This window comes from Neoarius graeffei, chromosome 18, assembly GCF_027579695.1.
Source record: "Neoarius graeffei isolate fNeoGra1 chromosome 18, fNeoGra1.pri, whole genome shotgun sequence".
NCBI lineage: Eukaryota > Metazoa > Chordata > Actinopteri > Siluriformes > Ariidae > Neoarius > Neoarius graeffei.
In genome coordinates, this window is record NC_083586.1 from 63,119,047 (window position 1) to 63,141,734 (window position 22,688).

Below are 22,688 nucleotides of genomic sequence, written 5' to 3' on the forward strand. Positions count from 1 at the left end.
ACACATTTCTCAATTCTATTAAGATGGTGTCTCTCATCAGGTTTTGCAGAAACATACAACTGTGTCATCAACATAACAGTGGAAACTAATAGAATGTTTAAAAATATCACCCAGAGGTAACATACGGTATATAAAGAACAACCTATGGGTTGTCTTTGGGAAACCTGGACAAAACCCACACAGACACGGGAAGAACATGCAAACTCTATACAGAAAGGTCATGCTGACTATGAGGTTCAAACCTGGAACCTTCTTGCTATGAGGGAACAGTGCTAACTACTGCACCACTGTGCCATCCCGCTAAGCACAGCAGGTAGCATTAATGCCTCAGCTTCAGGATTGACCATGACACTGACAAGGATAAAGTACTGAATGTAATTTTCTAAAAGCTTATAGTCACCTCATTGTCCTTACAGATGCACATTCAGATGCCAAAGTGAATTTTACAACTGAGATATATTCCTGGGCTGGGTGGCATGGTGATGTAGTGGTTAGCACTGTTGCCTCACAGCAAGAAGGTTCCGGGTTCACGGCTCATGGCTGACGGGGGCCTTTCTACATGGAGAATTCTCCCTGTGTCTGTGTGGGTTTCCTCCAGGTGCTCCAGTTTCCCCCACAGTTCAAAGACATGCAGAGTAGGTAAAATACCCAGCTGGTGGGGTTGTACAAGCTAGTGCATACTTAGCGCCGATCCCAAGCCCGGACAGATTGAGGAGGGTCATGTTAGAAAGGACATCTGGTGAAAAACCTATGTGCAACAGATCTGCTGTGGTGGCCTTTAATGGGAGCAGCTAGAAGAAGATATATTCCTGGGATGAATTTTGCAGAGCAGGACTGGAGCAAAAAGACATTCATGGAAGCAAATGGCACACGAGATACCTCCAGTTTCTCCATGAGATTTTTGATGGTACTTTGTTCAAACAGTTTTCATCTCAAGATTTTTTTCCAGCTTGCTGCTCTGGTTGGTTGCAGCTCTGGTTAAAATTTACACCACATGATATCTCATGAAACATGGCTGATGATGAGAAAAGCTTGATAAGCAAACTGGCTCTTTACTTAGTGTTATACTTTACAACTGGCACATTTGTGTCCTTACAAAACCTTCTAAATTTGATCTGTTTGGGAAGAATATTTTCACCTGTCAAAATGTGCTTGATAGCCTCATCACGTCGGTGCACACCAACTCCCTCCCACTGGTTGGTGGTATCTAGGTAGTGTGTGGCAATAAGGGGTAGTGTCATATAGATCATGTTTTGCTCTCCAGAGCCACGGGGCTGTACGATCAGACGTCCCATGAAGTTTCCACTGATAGCCTGCTCGATTGTCTTGCTCACCTCCTGACCTGAAGGGAAATATACGAAGAGTTAGATGGTTGTTCAGATGGATAAGCTGGTGCAGCTACCACTATTGTTATTCATGGTGCAGACAACATTACTATGTATTAGGACATACTCACACTAGGAATTATTGCTTTGTAACACTTATGACAGTGATTGTCCCCTTCCCCACTCCCCTACAGGGCTGCACTCATATTGCACATTCATGTTCCGGTCCCAAATGCACTTATGTCATCACAGTGCAGCTTTACTCGATGACTACACTTCGCATTCCTCAATAAGGTGAGAACCAGACCCGTTATTAACCCTAATATTCTCCCATGAATTGAATAGTGCACACTATAACATTCAGGTTTCGTGCAGTTAGTGAGCACACCGTGTACAAGCCCAAATGAAGCACGCCTGAGTGCACCTCTTCCAAACAGGCTAAGTAAACCACACCTGAGCACAGTATACAGCGATCACACTAATCAAATGAACCAGACTTTAGGGGTCAAATGCACTATAATATGGATCACCTGGTGTGAGTTCACCCTTATACTATCTACCTAAGGTCTTACAAGGAAAGAGGGAAAATAAAAAAGTATCCAATTACAAAATCATCGTTGGAGGTGGACTATGAGCATTTCTAACCCTGGGTTCATCATAAACTAGCTAAACAGCTGCATAGAAAAGGTAGCAGAAAGGAGAAGAGAATGGTGTTATGGAAAATGTACAATTAATGTCTACTCGCATACTAAGCGCCAGTATGCATCTTAAGTTAGTATTATCTTAAAAAAATGTAAAGCATAAGACTCGCAAAAAATATCAGCATGCTGGTGACTTAATTGTGTTAGCTATGGTGAGACTGTACCATTACCAAGAATCCCTGGTCAAACCCCATCATAATTGCCCAGCCTCATGGTCAGGTTCTTAGGCAAATTGCCCATTGACCCCATTGTCCCCTGCTGTAGTGCTTTACAAGGCTAATCAATTAACCACACACATAATATTTCTAGCATGCACATTGCCCCAACTGGTCTAATGTGGGTACAGGACTAAAATATCCTCTGCTCTTCACCTGGCCCTGACACGTCTGCACAAGAAAGACCTTGACATGAGAATGCTGATCATGGGCTTGAGCTCGATTTTAAAGACCATCTGACTAACGTTTCTTCAAGTAGTCAGAATTGTCAGCTGAACTTCCAGTACTACTATCCTGAGCACTTATTCTTCACAGGACTGTGTGCTCAGCTGGTTGCTTTTTACACTGTTGGATTCTTAAAGTCAGAAGGTGTCACTGTACACTCAGAGCGCCACTGTGGAGACAAGATCACCAGTATCTGCTGATATACGTACCATGATACAGTACAACTATGATTCTTAAGGCAACAATTCAGTGTTTGTCAATGCCCCTGTATCTGCTATCATGTGATGTGATATGTTTCATTTTAGATATGCTATTAGTTTATGATTATTGTGTCGGTCCAGTTCAGTGATTGCCTTTTAAATCTACGCAACAATCTAAATCATCCAAGTGGTAAGTGTCACGGTAACACCAAAGGGTGCAGAACTACACTACCCACTAGCCCCAGAACATCACATGTCTCACTAATATCTCACTCTCACTTGTCTTGTTATACCTTGTGAGTACCACTATTCTCCCCCCCCCCCCCATATCTACAGATCATGCTTATGGTTCTTGTTTTCACAGTTTTGGTTGTTCTGTTTGTACTTTACATAATAATCTAGAAGGAGCCTTACAATGATCTGGCGACTTGTCCAGGGTGTACCCTGCCTCTCGCCCATAGTCAGCTGGGATAGGCTCCAACTTGCCCATGACCATGTACAGGATAAACGTTTACAGGTAATGGATGGATGGACAATAATCTAGAAGGGCACTCAGTAGAGTGGATACCTCCTCCAGGCCACATATTTGGATTTGCATCAAAATCTAAGCAATTGTTCCTTGACCCATGGATCAAATTTCATCAAAATCCATTCACTACTTTTTGATTTACATAGGGAACAAACAAACAAACAAACAGAGGTGAAACCATAACCTCCTCCAACAAAGTTGGCAAAGGTAATTATCTGCACTTGCATCTGCCTCCATCCATCTCCATTCCCTGACAGTAAGCAGTAGAATCTGTTTAAAAAAATTTATTTGGCTGATAAAATTCATTCAACTGTCAGTGAGATTGCACCATGGACTATGTAGTGGGACTCGACAAAAAAAAAAAAGGTTTTTTTTCCTGGGTGTTAAACCTTCTGCCAGCCAACTACAAATACAAATAGCTCAGACATCCCTGTAACACCTTCTTAGATCTATAACTTTCTGATTCCTGGAAAAAAAAAACGGTACTGCAAGAGTTTGTCTATGACTGCCAAGCTTCATAGCAATTTTTTTTGCATCTATTCCCCTATATACAGTATGAGTTTATGACTGGGATGAAAATAAAAATGGACCTTAGTTAACAAAACCTGCCGATATTGATGTGTTTGAGTGTTTTCTTACCAGACACAGAGATGTAAGTGTGTGCAGGAGTGTTTGGAACCTGCCCGTTTGGTATATTGGTCCTCAATTGCACAACTTGAACACCACCTTTTATTCCAAAAAACACAAAAAGAACAAGAAAATGGAGTGAAGTGGAAACTGAAAATGGAAAACCAGTATGTGCAGAAAAAATGCTGACAAAAAAGGAGAAATAACACAAAGTGCTTGCTGTTGATTAAGTATAGAATAGATAAAACCTCACCAGCTACTTTAGAGGGATTTAGTTCCAAATGTTGTTCTGGGACTTCAGTTAGCACACCTTCAGACTGAGTGAGATAAAAAGAATGTTTCAGATCTCATGTTGATGAACATTTAAGTATTACATTGGACTTATAACTTTTATTTTTATATAATGTTTCATCACATCTGTCAGTAAACCAGTTGGTGAAGAGCTGACTACAAACATGGACAGCTCAAACGACAATTCCCAGAACACACAGCGACCTCAGTCTCCTGCCTTCTAACACACAGCTGACATCCATTTCCTCATCACCTGCCCCTGCATATCAACACCAGTCACACAAGCACTCAACGCAAAGTATTGTTCCGGTTCACCGATCATACCAAGCCTTGTTATCTCTCTGACTGCCTTTCTACTATTCTGACCTTTGAAAGTGTTTCTCGTTTCCTCGATCTCTGTTTACCTCTGATATGCTGATTGCCTGACCCTAACGTGTTTACTGACCTTGATTCCTGTCTCTCGATTTGGCTTGGTACGCTATTCTTAAGCTGTCTTCCGCTGCACATACAGTACATCCGTAAGTGCCTGCGTACTCAAAGGGTACTTCACCATCATGGATGTAGTGGAGGATCAAAAGCAGATGGCTCTCAACGCCCAGGGGCGACTGCTCTGAGAACATCAACCGATGCTCACCCATCTCAACACCAGGATGGTGCAGTTAATGACGGTTGTGTTGCAAGCCCTGCTAGCGCGCACCAAATCTCCTCCTCGCCCAGCGTTGCAACTCTCTGCACCGGAAAAGTTCACTTGCAACCCCGCCACATGTAAGGGCTTCTTGCTACAATGCTCTTTGTATTTTGCCACTGTGCCGGATATCCTGGAAGATCATATAATCGCTAAGTTTCTGTCTCTCCTCTCCAGCAAAGCACTCCGCTGGGCTACGGTTGTCTGGAACAAAGGTGGAAAGCCAATGGGTTCATATGAACTATTTCTCTCCTTCTTCAGGAAGGTTTTTGACCAACCCAGCACTCAAAGCTGTCTTTCGCCAGGGGTTGCACCCTGAGATCCTCAGTGAGCTGGCATGCAGGGATGAGAACCTATCGTTGGACACCTTGATCGAACTGGCTATACATCTGGATCAGCTGTTGAAACATTGGCCTTCGCTCCTCACAGATAATAAACCAAACCCACCTCCAGAGGACCACAAACCCATGGAACTCTCTCGCTCACGGTTGTCCTACACTGAGTGCCAGACGGTGTAAAGAGGGTTTGTGTTACAACTGTGGGAGCGCCGATCACCACCTCCAGTGCTGTCCAGTTCGACCTGTCTGGGGAACCTCCACTGAGAGGTCCACTTCCTCCCCAAGTCCGGTGAGAAAGCTCCACTCTAAGTCCTTCAAAATCCCTGTATTACTGAAGTTGGCATCCTCCACTCATATGCTATCCGCCTTCATGGATTCAGGAGCAGAGGGGAACTTCATCAGCAAAGCTCTCTTACAGGAGTTCCACCTGCCAGTCACCTCTCTGCAGAGCTCGCTTAGCATCTGGACCATTGACAGCAGACCCATAGGCGATGGCCTGGTTATTTCCCGGACACAGCCACTTCAAATGTAAGTAGGAACCCTCCATCATGAATTGATATCCTTGTACATCACGACCACTAATCACCAGGATATCATCCTTGGCTACCCCTGGTTACAACTACATGACCCCCTCATCTCTTGGCAGAACAAGGAGATACTCCAGTGGTCACCTACGTGCTTCCAGAGCTGCCTCTCTCATCTTCAACTCATCGTCTCCTCTACCTCAGGAGAGCCCACTTCCAGCCTCCATGGACAATGTTCCTGAATGCTACCAGGATCTTACTGAGGTCTTGGGGAAGGCCTGTGGACTACCACCGCATAGACCGTATGACTGTACCATCAAACTGGTACTGGGCACAGCACCACCACAAGGGGGCATCTACCCCCTTTCCCAGAAAGAACACGCTGCCATGGAGGAATACATCCAAGAAGCTCTCAAACAAGGTTACATCCGGCCGTCGAAATCTCCTGCCTTGGCCGGCTTCTTCTTTGTAGAGAAACGAGGAGGTGGACTACGACCCTGCACTGACTATTGAGGGCTAAATGAGGTCACCATCAAGTACCCATATCCTCTCTCACTGGTACCAGCAGCTCTGGAGCAACTCAGATCAGCCAAGATCTTTTCCAAGCTGGATCTCAGAAGTGCCTACAATTTGATCCTGATTAAAAAAGGTGACGAGTGGAAGACAGCGTTCAGTACAACCACTGGTCACTTCAAATACTGAGTCATACCGTATGGGCTATCTTCAGCTCCCAGCATGTTCCAAAGTTTCATCAGCGACATACTGTGGGACATGCTGAGAAAGTATATCATCACATACATAGATGACATCTTGATTTACTCCCCAGATTTCCACACTCATCAAAAGCCACATCAGAGCCGTATTAAAACGGCTGCTTGAAAACCACTTCTACATCAAAGCCAAGAAGTGCGAATTCCACCTAGACAAGATCCCCTTCTTGGGCTACATCATCAGCTCAGGAGTCAGTATGGATTCAGCCAAAGTCTTGGCTGTCACCTCATGGCTGCAACCCAAGTCAGTCAAAGACCTCCAGAAGGTTCTAGATTTTGCCAACTTCTACCGCTAATTCGTCAAGAACTTCAACACCTTGGCCTCACCTTTGACCACTCTCCTGAAAAAGGGGCCCAAGTGCCTTAGGTGGAATCCTCAGGCAGAAGAAGCCTTCAACCAGCTCAAGACCGCATTCATGTCGGTTCCCATTCTCCAACATCCAGACCCCACAAAGCCATTTGTTGTAGAGGTGGATGCCTCTGACACGGGAGTCGGAGCCATCCTTTCCCAACAATTTGGAGAAAGGCCAAAACTACACCCAGTGACCTTTTTCTCCAAAAAGCTTACCCCTGCCAAGAGGAACTATGACGTGGGCAATCATGTGTTTTTTTTTTTTTTAAGATATTTTTTGGGCTTTTTTCACCTTTATTGGATAGGACAGTGGAGAGACAGGAAATGAGCAGGAGAGGGCTCAGGAACTGACCTTGGGTCGGAATTGAACCCAGATCGCCGGATTTATGGTGTGGCACCTTATCCACCTGAGCCATGACGCCCCCAACGTGGGCAATCGTGAGTTGCTGGCCATCAAGCTAGCCCTTGAAGAGTGGTGGCACTGGCTGGAGGGAGCAACTCACCTGTTCACCATCTTAACTGACCACAAGAACCTAGAGTATCTCAAGAAGGCCAAGAGGCTGAATCCATGTCAGGCCAGGTGGGCACTATTCTTTACCTGGTTTAACTTCTCTATCTCCTTCTGACCAGGGTCCAAGAACACTAAAGCAGATGTTCTGTCTCGGGCTGTAGATCTGTCACCCAAAGACACAGAACCCCAACCCATCATTCCACCCCAACATTTCATCCAATCCATCACATGGGATTTGGACAGCAAAATTCACAAGTCTCAACCTCAGACTACTCCCAGCAACATCCCACCTGGCCTTCTCTTTGTGCCCACACATCTATGCAGCAAACTCATCACCTGGGCACACTCCTCTCCTGCCACTGGTCACCCCAACAGCAATCACACCGACCAAATGCTGAAGAATAGGTACTGGTAGGACAACATGTTGACCGAGATCAACTGTTTTGTCGCTTCTTGTTCCAACTGCGCATAAGCCAAGGTTCCCCGAGCTCCTCCGGCTGGCAAACTTATGCCTCTACCTGTCCCACAGTGACCATGGTCACACTTGGTGATCGACTTCATCACACCTTCCTGCATCCCAAAACAACACCACAATCATGGTCACCATAGACCGGCTCTCAAAGGCCTTGAGGCTCATCCCTCTTCTGGGCATTCCCACTGCTGCCCAAACAGTGGAACTCCTGTATCAGCAAGTCTTCCACTACTACGGCATCCCTGAGGACATTGTAAGTGACCGAGGTCCTCAGTTCATATACAAGTTCTGGTTATGCTTCATGGAGAGACTGGGAGTGTCTGTTAGCTTCATGTCAGGTTACCACCCCCAGTCCAATGGGCAGGTAGAGTGGGCCAAACAGGAGATTGGCTGCTTCCTATGCATGTACTGCATGTGCAACCAGGGGGACTGGGCATGTTTCCTGCCATGGGCCAAATATGCGCAGAACTCACTGAAGCATTCTGCGACTCAGCTAACACCATTCCAGTGCATACTCTGCTACTAACCACCCTTGTTCCCCTGAGACGACACACCCAGTCAAGTCCAGGCAGTCAGTGAATGGTTCAAACACAGCCAAACTGTTTGGGAGGAGGCTCACCAGCAACTAGAAATTGTCTGCACGAAATACAAAGCCTATGCCGATTGTCATAGAAGAGAGACCCCCACGTACCTTCCGGGAGATCGAGGATGGGTGGTAACAAAGAACCTATGAGAGACACAAACCTGTAAGAAGCTCCAGCCACATTACATTGGATCCTTCAAGGTACTACGGTGCATCAATGATGTCTCTTACTGACTAGAACTTCCACTGCACAGCAGAATCTCTCCCACTTTTCACGTATCCAATCTTAAACCCGTCATTCCAGGTCCACTCTCCGAGAACACACCCACTCTAGACTATTCCTCTCTGAACCTCAACGGAGAACCCATCTACCAGGTCAACAAGATCCTCAACTCCAGGCGAAGAGGTGGCCAGATTGAATACCTGGTAGAATGGGAAGTATACGGGCCAGAGGAAGAGAGTTGGGTAAAGTCCAAATCCATCCTCGACCCGCTGCTCAAGCAGGATTTCCACACTCAGCATCCCAGCAAACCAGCACCTAGAGGTCAAGGATGCCCCTGAAAGACTTTAGCTCCCGGACATCCCGTCTCGGGGGGGCTCTGTCCGTAAACCCACTGGTGAAGAGCTGACTACAAACATGGACAGCTCAAACTACAACTCCCAGAACACACAGCACCCTCTGTCTCCTGCCTTCTAACACACAGCTGACATCCATTTCCTCATCACCTGCTCCTGCATATAAACACCAGTCACACAAGCACTCAATGCAAAGTATCATTCTGGTTCACTGAGCATACCAAGCCTTGTTATCTCTCTGACTGCCTTTCTACCATTCTGACACTTGCTAGTGTTTCTTGTTTCCTCAATCTTTGTTTACCTCTGATATTCTGTTTGCTGATCGTCTGACCCTAGCGTGTTTACTGACCTTGATTCCTGTCTCTCGATTTGGCTTGGTTTGCTATTCTTAAGCTGTCTTTTGCTGCACATACATCTGTGCCTGCGTACTCACAACATTTATCAGAAAGCTCATTCAAGTTCATTTTTATCACTACATATAACCAATATTACAGGTTTTTACAAATCTGCTGACACTCACCACTACTTTCAGGGTTTTCCTTACACCATCATCAAATAATACTCCTGCAGCCAGCACCTCTATCTGGTGGTCCCCTGCTTTCATGGGAATAATTACATATGGGACAGATCTGGTAGATTTGGTGTCAATGTTAACTATTGTATTGTATTTTTTCTTTTTGCTGGCTGCACTGCAAACATTCTCTGTCTCAAGGAATTCCACACGCACCTGGAAAGGACAGGAAGTCAGACATCAAGATCAGGACAAAACTTATGTTAACTTGTTAAGAAGCAGGCATTAATGTGAGATATGAAGTGAATCATGTGGCTGAACTTGGGTGGTATGGTGGTGTAGTGGTTAGCACTGTTGCCTCACAGCAAGAAAGTTCTGGGTTTAAGCCTTTCTGTGTGGAGTTTGCATGTTCTCCCTGTGTTTGTGTGGGTTTCCTCCGGGTGCTCCGGTTTCCCCCAAAGACATGCAGGTTAGGCTAACTGGAGGCTCTAAATTGACCGTAGGTGCGAATGGTTTTTTGTCTCTATGTGTCAGCCCTGTGATGATTTGGCGACTTGTCCAGGGTGTACCCCGCCTCTCACCCATAGTCAGCTGGGATAGGCTCCAGCTTGCCCATGACCCTGCACAGGATAAGTGGTTAGAGATAATGGATGGATGGATTATGTGGCTGAACTTCAAACAATTTCATTCATGCAGCTTCTGTAAATATTTTATGCCAGTCAGGGTGGTGGTGGATCCAGATCCTGTCCTGGGAATACTGGGTATGAGGCAGAAATAGACTCTGGGTTTGATATCAGTCCATAGCAGCACATGGGTACACATGGGGGAGGGGATTTAGCATAGCCAATCAACCAACTGGGAATGTTCTTGGGAGGTAACCAGAGAACCTACATAAAGCCCATGTGGTAGAACATGTGCAGAAACTCCAAACAGACCTTAATCTGAGCTCAGGATGAAACTGAGAACCCTAGAGCTGTGAGACAGCAACACTACATGCTGCACCAACCTGTTGCTATGCGCTGAACTGTATTTTATAAAAGATATATATATATATATATATATATATATATATATATATATATATATATAAAGTGCAGGTAAGAGTAAAAAGTACCCTCTGTTTCCTGTTGGAGAAGTTATACAGAACAGCTTTGATTTCCAGTTGTTCATTGCGTACTGCTGAGTAAGGTAACTTGAGATCCACAAAGAAGTCTTTTGCCACTGTTAGTTCATAGGGATCAGCTACACAAATACCTACAGGGAAAGTGAAATGTTTTAATATTCTTTTAACATTTGCCATCATATATCAGCCATTACAGGTGTGTATTTCAGTTTTTTAGACATATCATTGTTTACATCAAGATATTTCAGACGTGCGAAGAAGGCATGGTACTGACCATGGGTCTTTGACAGACTGATGGCGAGGATTTCCCAGGTAGTAATAGAGTCTTTGAGATAGTTTGTGTCCAAGGTGTGGCTTGTTGTAGTACTAAAATAAAAAGGGAAACATCAAATCAGAACTACCATTTACCACCAAAATGCTACACTCGTATAAATCTTGGATTATTCCAATTACCATGGTATATTTCCTTGACAGGGTGGCAGGTCAATGTCTTCCCACAGCCAGCTCTCAGGGAACTGTGTTCGGGTGACAATTTCATCAGAGTTGATGAAGTCATCGTCATCATCGTCACCTGAACAGATTTGTATTTGTAAATTGTGCCTTGGACAAGTGACAAACTTTCACTTATCAAAAAATAAGGCAAGTCAGTTTGACAGACTTAAGATATTGATATATTTGCAAGTGTGGAGCAGTGAAGCAAGCAGGGGACTGTTCAACTGAAAAGAAGCGATGTAAATTTGCGTCAGTCAGGCTCTAAGGGTTAAACAAATTAAAATAAGTTAAATTGATAATGTGTGTTTTTGCAAGTTTTTTGTGCAGTATTTAATGGCAGGCTGCAACTTCATCATGAGCTTTGGGTAGTGACCGAAAGTATGAGATTGCAGATACAAGCGGCTGAGATAAGCTTTCTCTGTAGGGTGGCTGGGCTCACCCTTAGAGATAGGGTGTGGAGCTCAGACATCCAAAGGGATCTTGGAATAGAGCCACTGCTCCTTCATGTCGAAAGGAGTCAGCTGTGGTGGTTTGGGCATCTGACAAGGATGACTCCTGGGTGCCTTCCTTTGGAGGTTTTCTGGGCACATCCAACTGGGAGGAGACTTTGGGGTAGACCCAGAACATGCTGGAGAGTTTATGCATCTCATCTGGCCTGGGAGCACCTTGGGATCCCCCAAGAGGAACTGGAAAGCATTGCTGGGGAGAAGGATGCCTGGAATACCCTGCTTAGCCTGCTGCCACCGCAACCCAACTTCAGATAAGTGGAAGAAAATGGATGGATGGATGGATGGATGGAAGATTGCAACTTTGGGTAGTCAGGGGTCCATGCACCGCACTGGGGGCACTATTTATGAAATATACTTGGACCCCACAAATTGCTCCTTGCAGCTATATTCATATTTTAGCTACATATTGCAGTTTTGGCCCTCAAGTTATGGCCTTAAAGGATATGTCAACAGGCTTAACCATTTATCATTCTTATTTTCCATGCAGTTGACCAAATAAGGGTACAGCCATGGTTGGAAGGTTAGAGAAGCAGCCTTGGGCCCATAGGTTGCCAGTTCAATTCCCAGGACCAGCAGGAAAAAATGTGAGAGGAGTTGAGTGAGTGATCATGGTTCCCTCTATATCATGGCTGAAGTGCCCTTGAGCAAGGCACCTAACCCCCAACTGCTCCTGGGTGCTGTAGCATAGCTGCCCACTGCACTGGGTATGTATGTGCGTGTGTGCTCATTGATCTTTTGTGTGTGTTCACTGCCCCAGATGGGTTAAATGCAGAGGAGGTGCTTGAGTGTACATGTGACAAATAAAGGCTTTTTCTTCTTCAGATGATCTTCTTGCAGGCACAGGTGTGATAAGATCTATGGCTTCTTTTACTCTGTAATGGACTGACTAATGATGTTAGTGATGTCATTTTAGCCTAATTGGTTTGGTTTTTGTGCAACCAAGACATAGGACTGGGCAAAGAAGTTAGTTAATGAATTGGTTGACTTCAAAAGGCAACATTGTAATGCTCTTGGATATTTTTTTGCTTTAAATCTTACATTTAGTTAATTTTTAAATGTTTTTAGGAACCTTTAACAACTCAAACAAAAATAAAGAACAAAGTTGGTCCTTACTCCGAGCCAGATGCAGCAGGTCTCTCTGCTCATCCTTGTGTTTTTGGATCTCCTTACAACAGTGAAGGAAGGCCTGGACACACTCTGCACCATCCAAAATGAAAGAAGCTCTCCGTTCACATGTGTAGCCAAGCCTTTTCAGCTTTAGTCCGTCTGTACAGCATTTCTTCTGTTCACCAGAGTATTTACCAACTTACGAAAAAGGGTACAAATGAAGTTCAGCACTGAGAAACTGGTAGTCAAGATCTATATATTCCCCCTTATCTATCTATCTATCTATCTATCTATCTATCTATCTATCTATCTATCTATCTATCTATCTATCTATCTATCTATCTATCTGAATCAAACTGTTGAATAAAAATTCCAGCTTCTTACTCAGTGTTTGGGTGATCTGTAATCGAGTCTCAGCTCTCCGTTTTCTCTTCAGTGGGATGGGACACACAGGATCTATGAAAAGGAAATTACAGCTTGTAGTAAAGGAAGAGCCAGATTGTTACTGAAGTCTAAACATGCATCATTTCCCCCCCAAAATTTGCTGTACCTCGAATATATTATCAATTTATATCAATGTCCTGTTGAATTCTGGATCCTCGAACTGGTGAGAAGGTGAATGGTGTGAATGGTTGTCTGTGTCTATGTGTCAGCCCTGTGATGACCTGGCGACTTGTCCAGGGTGTACCCTGCCTTTCGCCCGTAGTCAGCTGGGATAGGCTCCAGCTTGCCTGCGACCCTGTAGAACAGGATAAAGTGGCTAGAGATAATGAGATGAGATGGTATATGACCAAACACCTGATGTGGACACCTGATCATCAAAACATATGTCCTTGGTGAAGATCCCATTCTAGATTTAGTTCCACTTTGCTGTTAGAATAATGTCCACTCTTCTAGAAAGGCTTTCCACTTGATTTTGGGGCATGGCTACAGGGATTTATCCAGCTGATAACACACAGCTGTACTTGGTCACACAGAGCTCTTTGCTCCTCCTACTCAAGCGAGTAGGACGCTTCTTTGCTTTGCTCCTGCTTTCTTGATCTTTATTTCTATACTTTACTATCTCATTTAATTTCCACTATTTTTTTATTTTATTTTTCATCTTTATAAGCTTTTAATTTAATTTTAATTTAATTTCCACTTTTTATTTTTTATTTTATTTTTTTTCATCTTTATAAGATAAGTTAGTTTTTAAAACAAAATGCCAGGGAGCAAAAAATCCTGCAGAAAATGCATGGAACTAGAACAGAGGATTTCTATTCTGGAATCAAAGATTGATGCTCTGCCAAAGACGGACAAATTAAAAGCGATATCTCAGGAAAAGAGTACAGAAACAGTGACTGAGAATGCAGAGATTGCACTCCGACAGACCGATGGCATTGCAGATCAAGTGGATGAATTCATCAATCAAGCTGGGCAAAATGTGAGTACAGAAAACTGGCAAATGATGGGTGGCAAGCCCAAAAATAAAAACAGAAGAGTAATTACTTCAACACCAGCTCGTTCTACAAATTACAATAGGATCTACAATCCTATGGAAAATCCACAGCCCATAAGGCTTCAGAACAAATTTGAATGCCTCAGGGATGTGGAAGAGGATTTTTCAAGCGGACAAACACATAGTAAAAAGAGATCGCACCAAGATCGAAGAGCTGTGGGAAGAGGCAAAAAGCAGCTCGTAACACCACCTGATCCCACAACCCTTGTTCTTGGTGATTCCACTGTAAGACAATTAAAAGGTTATGGGATGATTATTTGTTGCCTTCCAAATGCATCCATCTCTGACACCAAAGACAGCATTTTGAAACTCATGTCCGAGCATAAAACTATTAAACGTATTGTTGTGCATGTGGGAGTAAATGATGTTTTCAGAGAACAGCTGTTTGTCCAAGATGTCTTCAGAAAACTTTTTTCTGAGCTCTATAAGACTGGAATTCAATCTTTTATCAGTGGCCCACTTCCAGCGAGAGGAAGTTTTGCTTTTTCTCGACTCTTCAGTCTTAACACCTGGCTTGGAAAAACTTGTTTTTCATTTGGTATGAACTTCATAGACAATTTTAACCTTTTCTGGAATCGCAGAGAATTTTACAAGCCAAATAGCACTGAACTCAGCTGGATTGGAGCCCAAGTCTTAGTAGACCATTACAGACTTGCAATCTTTTCTCAGCCAGCATTGAGGAAAACAGTTGATAAGATGTCGCAGACTGACATAGTTACAAAGCCTAAACAATCATCTTTGCAAGTCGTCATCAAGGACACACAGACATCTGACCTGCAAGACTGCCAAGATTCAAAGACAGACTGCCAAAAATCAGAGGACTCCATTTCGCCATCTCTATCTTCCCCTCGGATGGATTTCCCAAATAGCATGAAAAAATTGCTCCCAATGGCTACACTCTCTTTGTCCAGCCCAAATCTGTCGCGACAACCAGTGTACCCAGTTCATCAAAATTGTGTTCACCCAGGACTTTCAGCTGGCTACAAATCTTTTTCACCATCCAAAAGATACATGTAATCTCCAATCCTTTCACCCTCAAACCAAATGGAACATTTAGAAAGTCTTGTTTGATGTACTCTGGGTCCCTGCAAATGGGTGTAGTTTTGAAAACCAGCTGGGACCCAATGTGCCTATGCCATTCTCTATTCCTGTGTTGATAAGAAATAGAAAACATAGAGCACATTTAACCCTGGGGGTGAACCAATCTAATCTCCTTCCTGTTTTAAAACAACATCAGAGTGCACAAGCAGATATTACTTCTAGACTTTCTGTAAAGCTAGCTCTTCTGAACGTTAGATCACTTTTAAACAAGTCATTTTTAATTAATGATCTTATTTGCAAACACAATCTTGATTTCTTGCTTCTAACTGAAACTTGGCTGGATCAAGCAAATAGTGCTACCACCCTTATTGAAGCAGCACCCCCAAATTTTAATTTTTTGAATGTTACCCGACAAGGGAAAGGTGGAGGGATCGCAAATATATTCAAAGTCTCTTTTCAATGTAAACAATCCTCACTTGGTGATTTTACGTCCTTTGAATACTTATGTGCACTTGTTACATGCTCTCCTAACATATTATTATTAACTATTTATAGGCCTCCGAGACATTCAGCCAAAGTCTTTCTTGAAGAGTTTGGTGAACTGTTGTCAGTCATTTGCTTAGAGTTTGTCTTATTATATCTGGGGATTTTAACTTGCATGTAGATAATACTGATAACACTTATGCCAAAGAACTACTTGCAATTATTGACAACTTCAACCTAGTACAACATGTACAGGGGCCGACCCACTCTCGTGGTCATACTCTTGACCTCGTCATCACAAAGGGTCTTACTGTTTCTACTACTGTTGTTGACCTGGCCATATCCGATCATTTCTGTGTTTTCTTTGATGTTTCTATGTCTCCTCACATTCAGAACAGCTCAACGACTATAGGTAGGAGAGTCATAAAAGACAACACATGTGCTCTCTTTGAGCAAGCTCTCTCTCAGAACTCAACCAAAATGTCAGACTCTGTAGATGATTTACTGGAAATTTTTAATTTAAATATGACCCAAATTATGGATGATATTGCTCCATTCAAAATCAAAAGAGTCAATGATAAGCAGAAAGCACCATGGAAGCAGTACCCGGCTGTTAAACTGCTAAAGAGAGAATGTAGAAAGACTGAAAGAAAATGGCGCAAATCTAAACTTCACATCCATTATCAAATCCATAAAGAGATGCTTTGTAATTATAATTATGAAATTCGTAAAGCAAGACAGTTTTTCTTCTCCAACATCATCAGCAGGAATATGAACAATGCCCGTGTGCTATTTTCAACAATAGAGAAGCTAACTAATCCCCCACCACAATTAGCACCTGAACTTCTCTCAGTTAATAAATGCAATGAGTTTGCATCCTTTTTCAAAGGTAAAATTGATAAAATACGGCAGAATATTCCTCATAATATATCTCAGTTGCAAAAAATTGAAAAACTGCAATCACCAATGACACAGATAACTTCAACACAATGTCAGAATTTTGTTTAATTGATTATGAGACTCTTGAAAAAACTGTACAAAATCTCAGTTCCTCAACATCTGAATTGGACATTTTGCCCACCAACTTTTTTAAGTCTGTTCTTCATCTTATAATTACAGATGTGCTTCAAATTATAAATACATCCCTGGAGACTGGCGTTGTTCCTGTGTCCCTAAAAAAAGCCGTTGTAAAGCCCCTACTTAAAAAAAATAATCTGGATCCTTCAGTATTAAATAACTACAGGCCAATATCAAATTTACCATTCATTGGGAAAATCCTTGAAAAAATTGTCTTCAATCAATTAACTGCCTTCTTGATATCAAACAGCCGTTTTGATAATTTTCAGTCAGGATTTCGTGCCAATCATAGCACTGAAATGGCGCTGATTAAAGTTATAAATGACATACGTCTTAATACTGATGCAGGCAAAACATCGGTCCTGGTATTACTGGACCTCAGTGCAGCTTCTGATACTGTTGATCACAACATACTGCTATATCGACTTGAACACTGGGTTGGATTGACTGGTAAAGTTATCAATTGGTTAAATTCATACTTAAAACATAGAAGCTTCTTTGTTACCATGGGAAATTGTTCCTCAACGTCAATGTCCTTGACCTGTGGTGTACCCCAGGGGTCGATTCTTGGACCATTACTTTTCAACCTTTATATGCTCCCACTTGGGCAAATTATCAATAACAATTCAATTTTGTATCACTGCTATGCAGATGACACCCACATTTATTTTGCTCTATCACCTAATGATTATGCCCCCCTTGAATGTCTCTACCAGTGTATCGATCAAATCAACAGCTGGATGTCACAAAATTTTCTTCAGCTGAACACAGATAAAACAGAAGTAATTCTATTTGGAAAAAAAGATGAAAGACTCAGGATTACCACTATTCTTGACACAAAAGGGATTAAAACTAAAAAAATGGTTAAAAATCTTGGTGTTTTCATTGACAGCGAGCTAAACTTTGACAGTCACATGAAAGCAATCACTAAAACGGCATTTTATCACCTAAAAAACATTTCCAAACTAAGAGGACTTATGTCAAAAAATGATCTGGAAAAACTAATACATGCCTTCATCTCTAGTAGGGTTGATTACTGCAATGGCCTTTTCACAGGTCTGCCAAAAAAGACCATCAAACGACTTCAGCTGGTTCAAAATGCAGCGGCTAGGGTTCTCACATGAACAAAAAGAACAGAGCACATTACTCCAATTCTAAGGTCCCTTCACTGGCTTCCTGTAAGCTACAGAATTGACTTTAAAGCATTGCTGCTGGTGTACAAATCTCTAAATGGTACAGGGCCCAATTACCTCTCTGATATGTTGCAACCCAATCAGATCTACCATATCGAAACAGAAAAATTTACTATTAAAACCAGTTGTTAAAACAAAGTATGGTGAAGCAGCTTTTAGATACTATGCAGTACAGCTATGGAACGAACTGCCAGAGGACATTAAAAATGCTCCTGCTGTTGGCAGCTTCAAATCTAGGTTAAAGACCAAGCTGTTTTCAGATGCTTTCTGTTAAATAATTAATATTGTCGTCTTTACATTTTTTATAATCTTTACTTTCTCTGCATGTTTCAAATTTACTTTAACTTTAACTTTATTCTATTTTATTCTGCTGGTTTCTTTTTTTCTTTTTCTCCTCCTATTTGAACTACTACTTCATTTTATTATTTTATTTCTACTATTGTTTAATTCTTATTATTTTCTTTTAATTCTTTTAATTATTTTAATTAATGGGCGGCACGGTGGTGTAGTGGTTAGCGCTGTCGCCCCACAGCAAGAAGGTCCTGGGTTCGAGCCCCGGGGCCGGCGAGGGCCTTTCTGTGTGGAGTTTGCATGTTCTCCCCGTGTCCGCGTGGGTTTCCTCCGGGTGCTCCGGTTTCCCCCACAGTCCAAAGACATGCAGGTTAGGTTAACTGGTGACTCTAAATTGACCGTAGGTGTGAATGAGGGTGTGAATGGTTGTCTGTGTTTGTGTCAGCCCTGTGATGACCTGGCGACTTGTCCAGGGTGTACCCCGCCTTTCGCCCGTAGTCAGCTGGGATAGGCTCCAGCTTGCCTGCGACCCTGTAGAAGGATAAAGCGGCTAGAGATAATGAGATGAGATGAGATTTTAATTAATTGTTTAATTATAATATTATATATTAGAATAAAAATAAAATTATTTTATGTAATTTTATTCTCTATTGTTTACTGTTTTGTTTTTACTTCTGTAAAGCACATTGAACTGCCATTGTGTATGAAATGTGCTATATAAATAAACTTGCCTTGCCTTGCCTTGAAAGATCTACCATCATCGAAGCTCTTGAATACTGTGCTAGTGACATTGTTCAATGGATGAAGTGCAATAAGCTGTTGTGCAACACAACGAAAACAGAGGTTCTGCATTTTCAGTCACGATATCTTGCAGTTGATAGAATAGAATACCTTTTATTTGTCATTGTAACAAGTACAATGAAATTAAGCAGTCCTTGTTCGGTGAAGTAATAAATAATTAAAATAAAAACAAGAGAAATTTAAAAGATATTAGAAGAATACTCAAAAACCTCTCACACACAAGTACATACTACTCAAACCTCACCCACCCACCCACACATATCACAGCCATACACTTCCACATTCATGCTGTAGATATAAAACTATACTTTAATAGCATAATTTAGTGCAGTAATAGAGGCTGGATAAAAGCTATTTTTCAGTCTGTTTGTCCTGGTTTTCATGGACCTGTATCTCCTGCCAGATGGCAGCAGTTCAAACAGGTTGTGGCCTGGATGTGATATGTCTCTCAAAATGGAATTGGCTTTTTTAGGCAGCGGGTGCTGTACAGGTCTTCCAGAGAGGGAAGAGGGCAGCCGACGATGTTCTGTGCTGCCTTTATGACCCCCTGGAGCTCTTTCCTCTGTGCTACAGTGCAGCCTGGGAACCACACACAGAGGCAGTATGTTAGTATACTCTCCACTGAGCAGCGGTAGAAGGACACAAGCAGCCTCTGACAGATGTTGTTTTTCCTGAGTACTCTGAGGAAGTAAAGTCTCTGCTGTGCCTTCTTTACTAGCCCAGTGGTGTTGACGCCCCAGGTCAGGTCCTCCTTGATGTTGACTCCCAGAAAGCGGAAATCAGACACCCTCTCCACACAGACCCCCTCAATCACCAGTGGCTGGATGGCAGTCCTCCTCCTCCTAAAATCCACGACCAGCTCCTTGGTCTTGGCTATGTTCAGGAGCAGGTTATTGGCTCCACACCACCCCACCAAACGCTCCACTTCATCTCTGTAGGTGGACTCATCCCCCCTTGAGATAAGTCCAACTACTGTGATGTCATCAGCAAATTTCACTATGATGTTACTGAGATAGGCAGGGGAGCAGTCATGGGTGTAGAGTGTGTACAGCAGAGGACTTAACACAGCCCTGCGGCGAGCCAATGCTGAGGCTGAGGGCCCTGGTGGTGTGATGACCTACACGCACTCGCTGTGTGCGCTCTGTTAAAAAGTTCTTAATCCAAAGACAGGTGGAGTATGGTATGCCAATGCCTGTTAGTTTGTCCACCAGTCTGTTGGGGAGGATGGTATTAAAGGCAGAGCTAAAGTCTATGAAGAGCAGCCGAGCATAACTCCCCTGCTGCTCCAGATGTGACAACGCAGCATGGAGAGCTGTGGCTACCACATCCTCAGTGGCCCTGTTCCCCCTATAAGCAAACTGGTGTGGGTTAAAAGTGGGGGGGATGAATGACAAGATGTGCTTCCGGACCAGTTTTTCAAAGCATTTCATAATCACAGGAGTGAGTGCTACTGGCCGATAATCATTGAAGGAGGTGATATTTGACTTTTTGGGCAGAGGGACTGTGGTGGAGGACTTTAGACATGATGGTACGGTGAACTGGGAGAGTGACTGGTTGAAAATCTTGGTAAAGATCCCCGCCAGCTGGTCTGCACAGTCCTTTAGCACTCGCCCGCAGATGCCATCGGGTCCGGGTGCCTTTCGTGGGTTAATAGCCCGTAGCATGTTCCTCACCTCATACTCCTCCACCACAAAGACATTGTTATTGTCAGCTGTGGGGTGTTGCATTACTTCCTCTGATGGTTTTACCTCAAAACGAGTGAAGAAGTGGTTCAGATCTTCTGCCAGCGAAACATCCCCTTCAGCACCCCCAGCTTTGGTCTTGTAGTTGGTAATCTGCTGGATTCCCTGCCACACCTGCCTGCTGTTGTTGCTATCCAGGTGGTATTCAGTCTTCCTCCTATAATCAGACTTGGCCTTACGGATGCCACTCTTAAGTCTGGAGCGTGCTGCACTGTACAGAGCCGCATCACCTGATCTGAAGGCAATGATGCCATCCAGTGTGTCACCATTGGTGAATCTGTGAAGGAGCCAATATCTGAAGCACGTGATCTTGGGGTCATCTTTGATCACCATCTTAAGATGTCTTCCCAGGTCAGTAACATATGTAAATCCGCTTCACATTCTCTCAGACGTATTGGTCAGATTAGAAAATATCTTTACACTGCCGCCACGGAAAAGCTTGTACATGCATTCATAACATCCAAGCTGGACTATTGCAACAGTTTGTTGTATGGTCTCCCCGATAAGGACTTGTCGAAATTGCAGCGCATCCAAAATGCAGCTGCAAAGATGGTTACTTTGAAGAAGAAATATGACCACATCACACCTGTCTTACGCTCACTTCATTGGCTGACAGTGAAGAAGAGAATAATATTTAAGATCTTGTTGATGACCTTCAAAGTACTCAATGGATTAGTGCCATCATACCTCAGCGATCTACTGGTGGTGAAGAAGCCACTATGGACACTACGCTCTAACAGTACTAACATCATCGTTCTTTCTACGCCATGTTACAGAACCGATACTTATGGAAAGCGTGCGTTCGCTTCATGTGCACCGAGACTGTGGAATCAACTTCCAAAGGCCTTAAAAGAATCAACTGACATTAATGATTTTCAAAAAGGACTTAAGACTTATCTTTTTGATTTACATATCTCATCCTAGTTTTGATTTTTGAACTTTTATGTTTCTTGATTGTTATCTTTATGAGAGAGATGGGAGAGGGAATCTCAACATTTTGTTTGCTGGGGCGTTTGGATTCTTTCTCTCATCTTTCTTATTTCTTAATTTTATTTAATTTTATTTTTTTTATGAGTACTGTATATTATGGACTAATATGTCTTATTTTCCAGTCTTAGACTTTTGAATTTCGTGGTTTTCTATATTTGAGTATTTTTTTCATGAATATTTGATTTGTGATCAGTTATGAGGGGGACGGGGGAGGGAATCTCAGCGTTTCATCGGAGTTTTGTTGGAGCGTTTGGACTCCTTCTTTCACCTCTCTTATTTTCTTATTTTCTTTGATAATATTTTTATGTAAATGAGTTTTCATGGATATTAGATATTTATTATTATTATTATTATTATTATTATTATTATTATTATTATTATTTCACATATATTATTGTAAGGACATTGAGATTGTTATGGAATGCACATAGAAATAAATTATTATTATTATTATTATTATTATTATTATTATTATTATTATTATTATTCAGCCATAAGAGCATTAATGAGGCCAGGCACTGATATCAAGTGATTCATTCAACATTCAGATCAAGTGCATTCAGCTTTCCCGATCATCTCAAAGATGTTCAGTGTGGGAGAGGTTTGGACCCCTTCATTCCACTGAAGGGAAATTGTAATGCTACTGCATTCAAACAAAGACATTCTACACAATTGTGTTCTTCCATTTTGTCAACAGTTTGGTGAAGAACCACATATGGATATGCTGGTTAAGTGTCCATGATCTTTTGGCTATAGAGTGGTCATTGAAGTGAGGAGATGTTTCACATTTATGGAAGGAGACACTGGTGTCAACATTTTGCACCAATCAGAGGTAAAGCTGGAACTAAGATTTTCAATGAAGGAAGGTTTTCAGGACAGAAAACTTGTGACATGACAAGCCGTGAT

The 22,688-nt window shown here is 42.6% G+C and overlaps 1 protein-coding gene across 1 annotated transcript in view; it reads right to left on the reverse strand.

Moving 5' to 3' along the window:
* Window positions 1–22,688, reverse strand: part of LOC132866439 (complement C3-like) — a 120,420-nt gene that overhangs the window by 53,275 nt on the left and 44,457 nt on the right. Inside the window, exons 16-24 of the mRNA XM_060899199.1 lie at window positions 13,051–13,122; window positions 12,673–12,864; window positions 11,012–11,129; window positions 10,833–10,924; window positions 10,550–10,689; window positions 9,445–9,651; window positions 4,076–4,139; window positions 3,835–3,921; window positions 1,139–1,342 (exon numbers count right to left, since the gene is read on the reverse strand). Of these exons, the coding sequence (XP_060755182.1) occupies window positions 1,139–1,342; window positions 3,835–3,921; window positions 4,076–4,139; window positions 9,445–9,651; window positions 10,550–10,689; window positions 10,833–10,924; window positions 11,012–11,129; window positions 12,673–12,864; window positions 13,051–13,122 (1,176 nt within the window). The remainder of the gene's footprint in view (window positions 1–1,138; window positions 1,343–3,834; window positions 3,922–4,075; window positions 4,140–9,444; window positions 9,652–10,549; window positions 10,690–10,832; window positions 10,925–11,011; window positions 11,130–12,672; window positions 12,865–13,050; window positions 13,123–22,688) is intronic.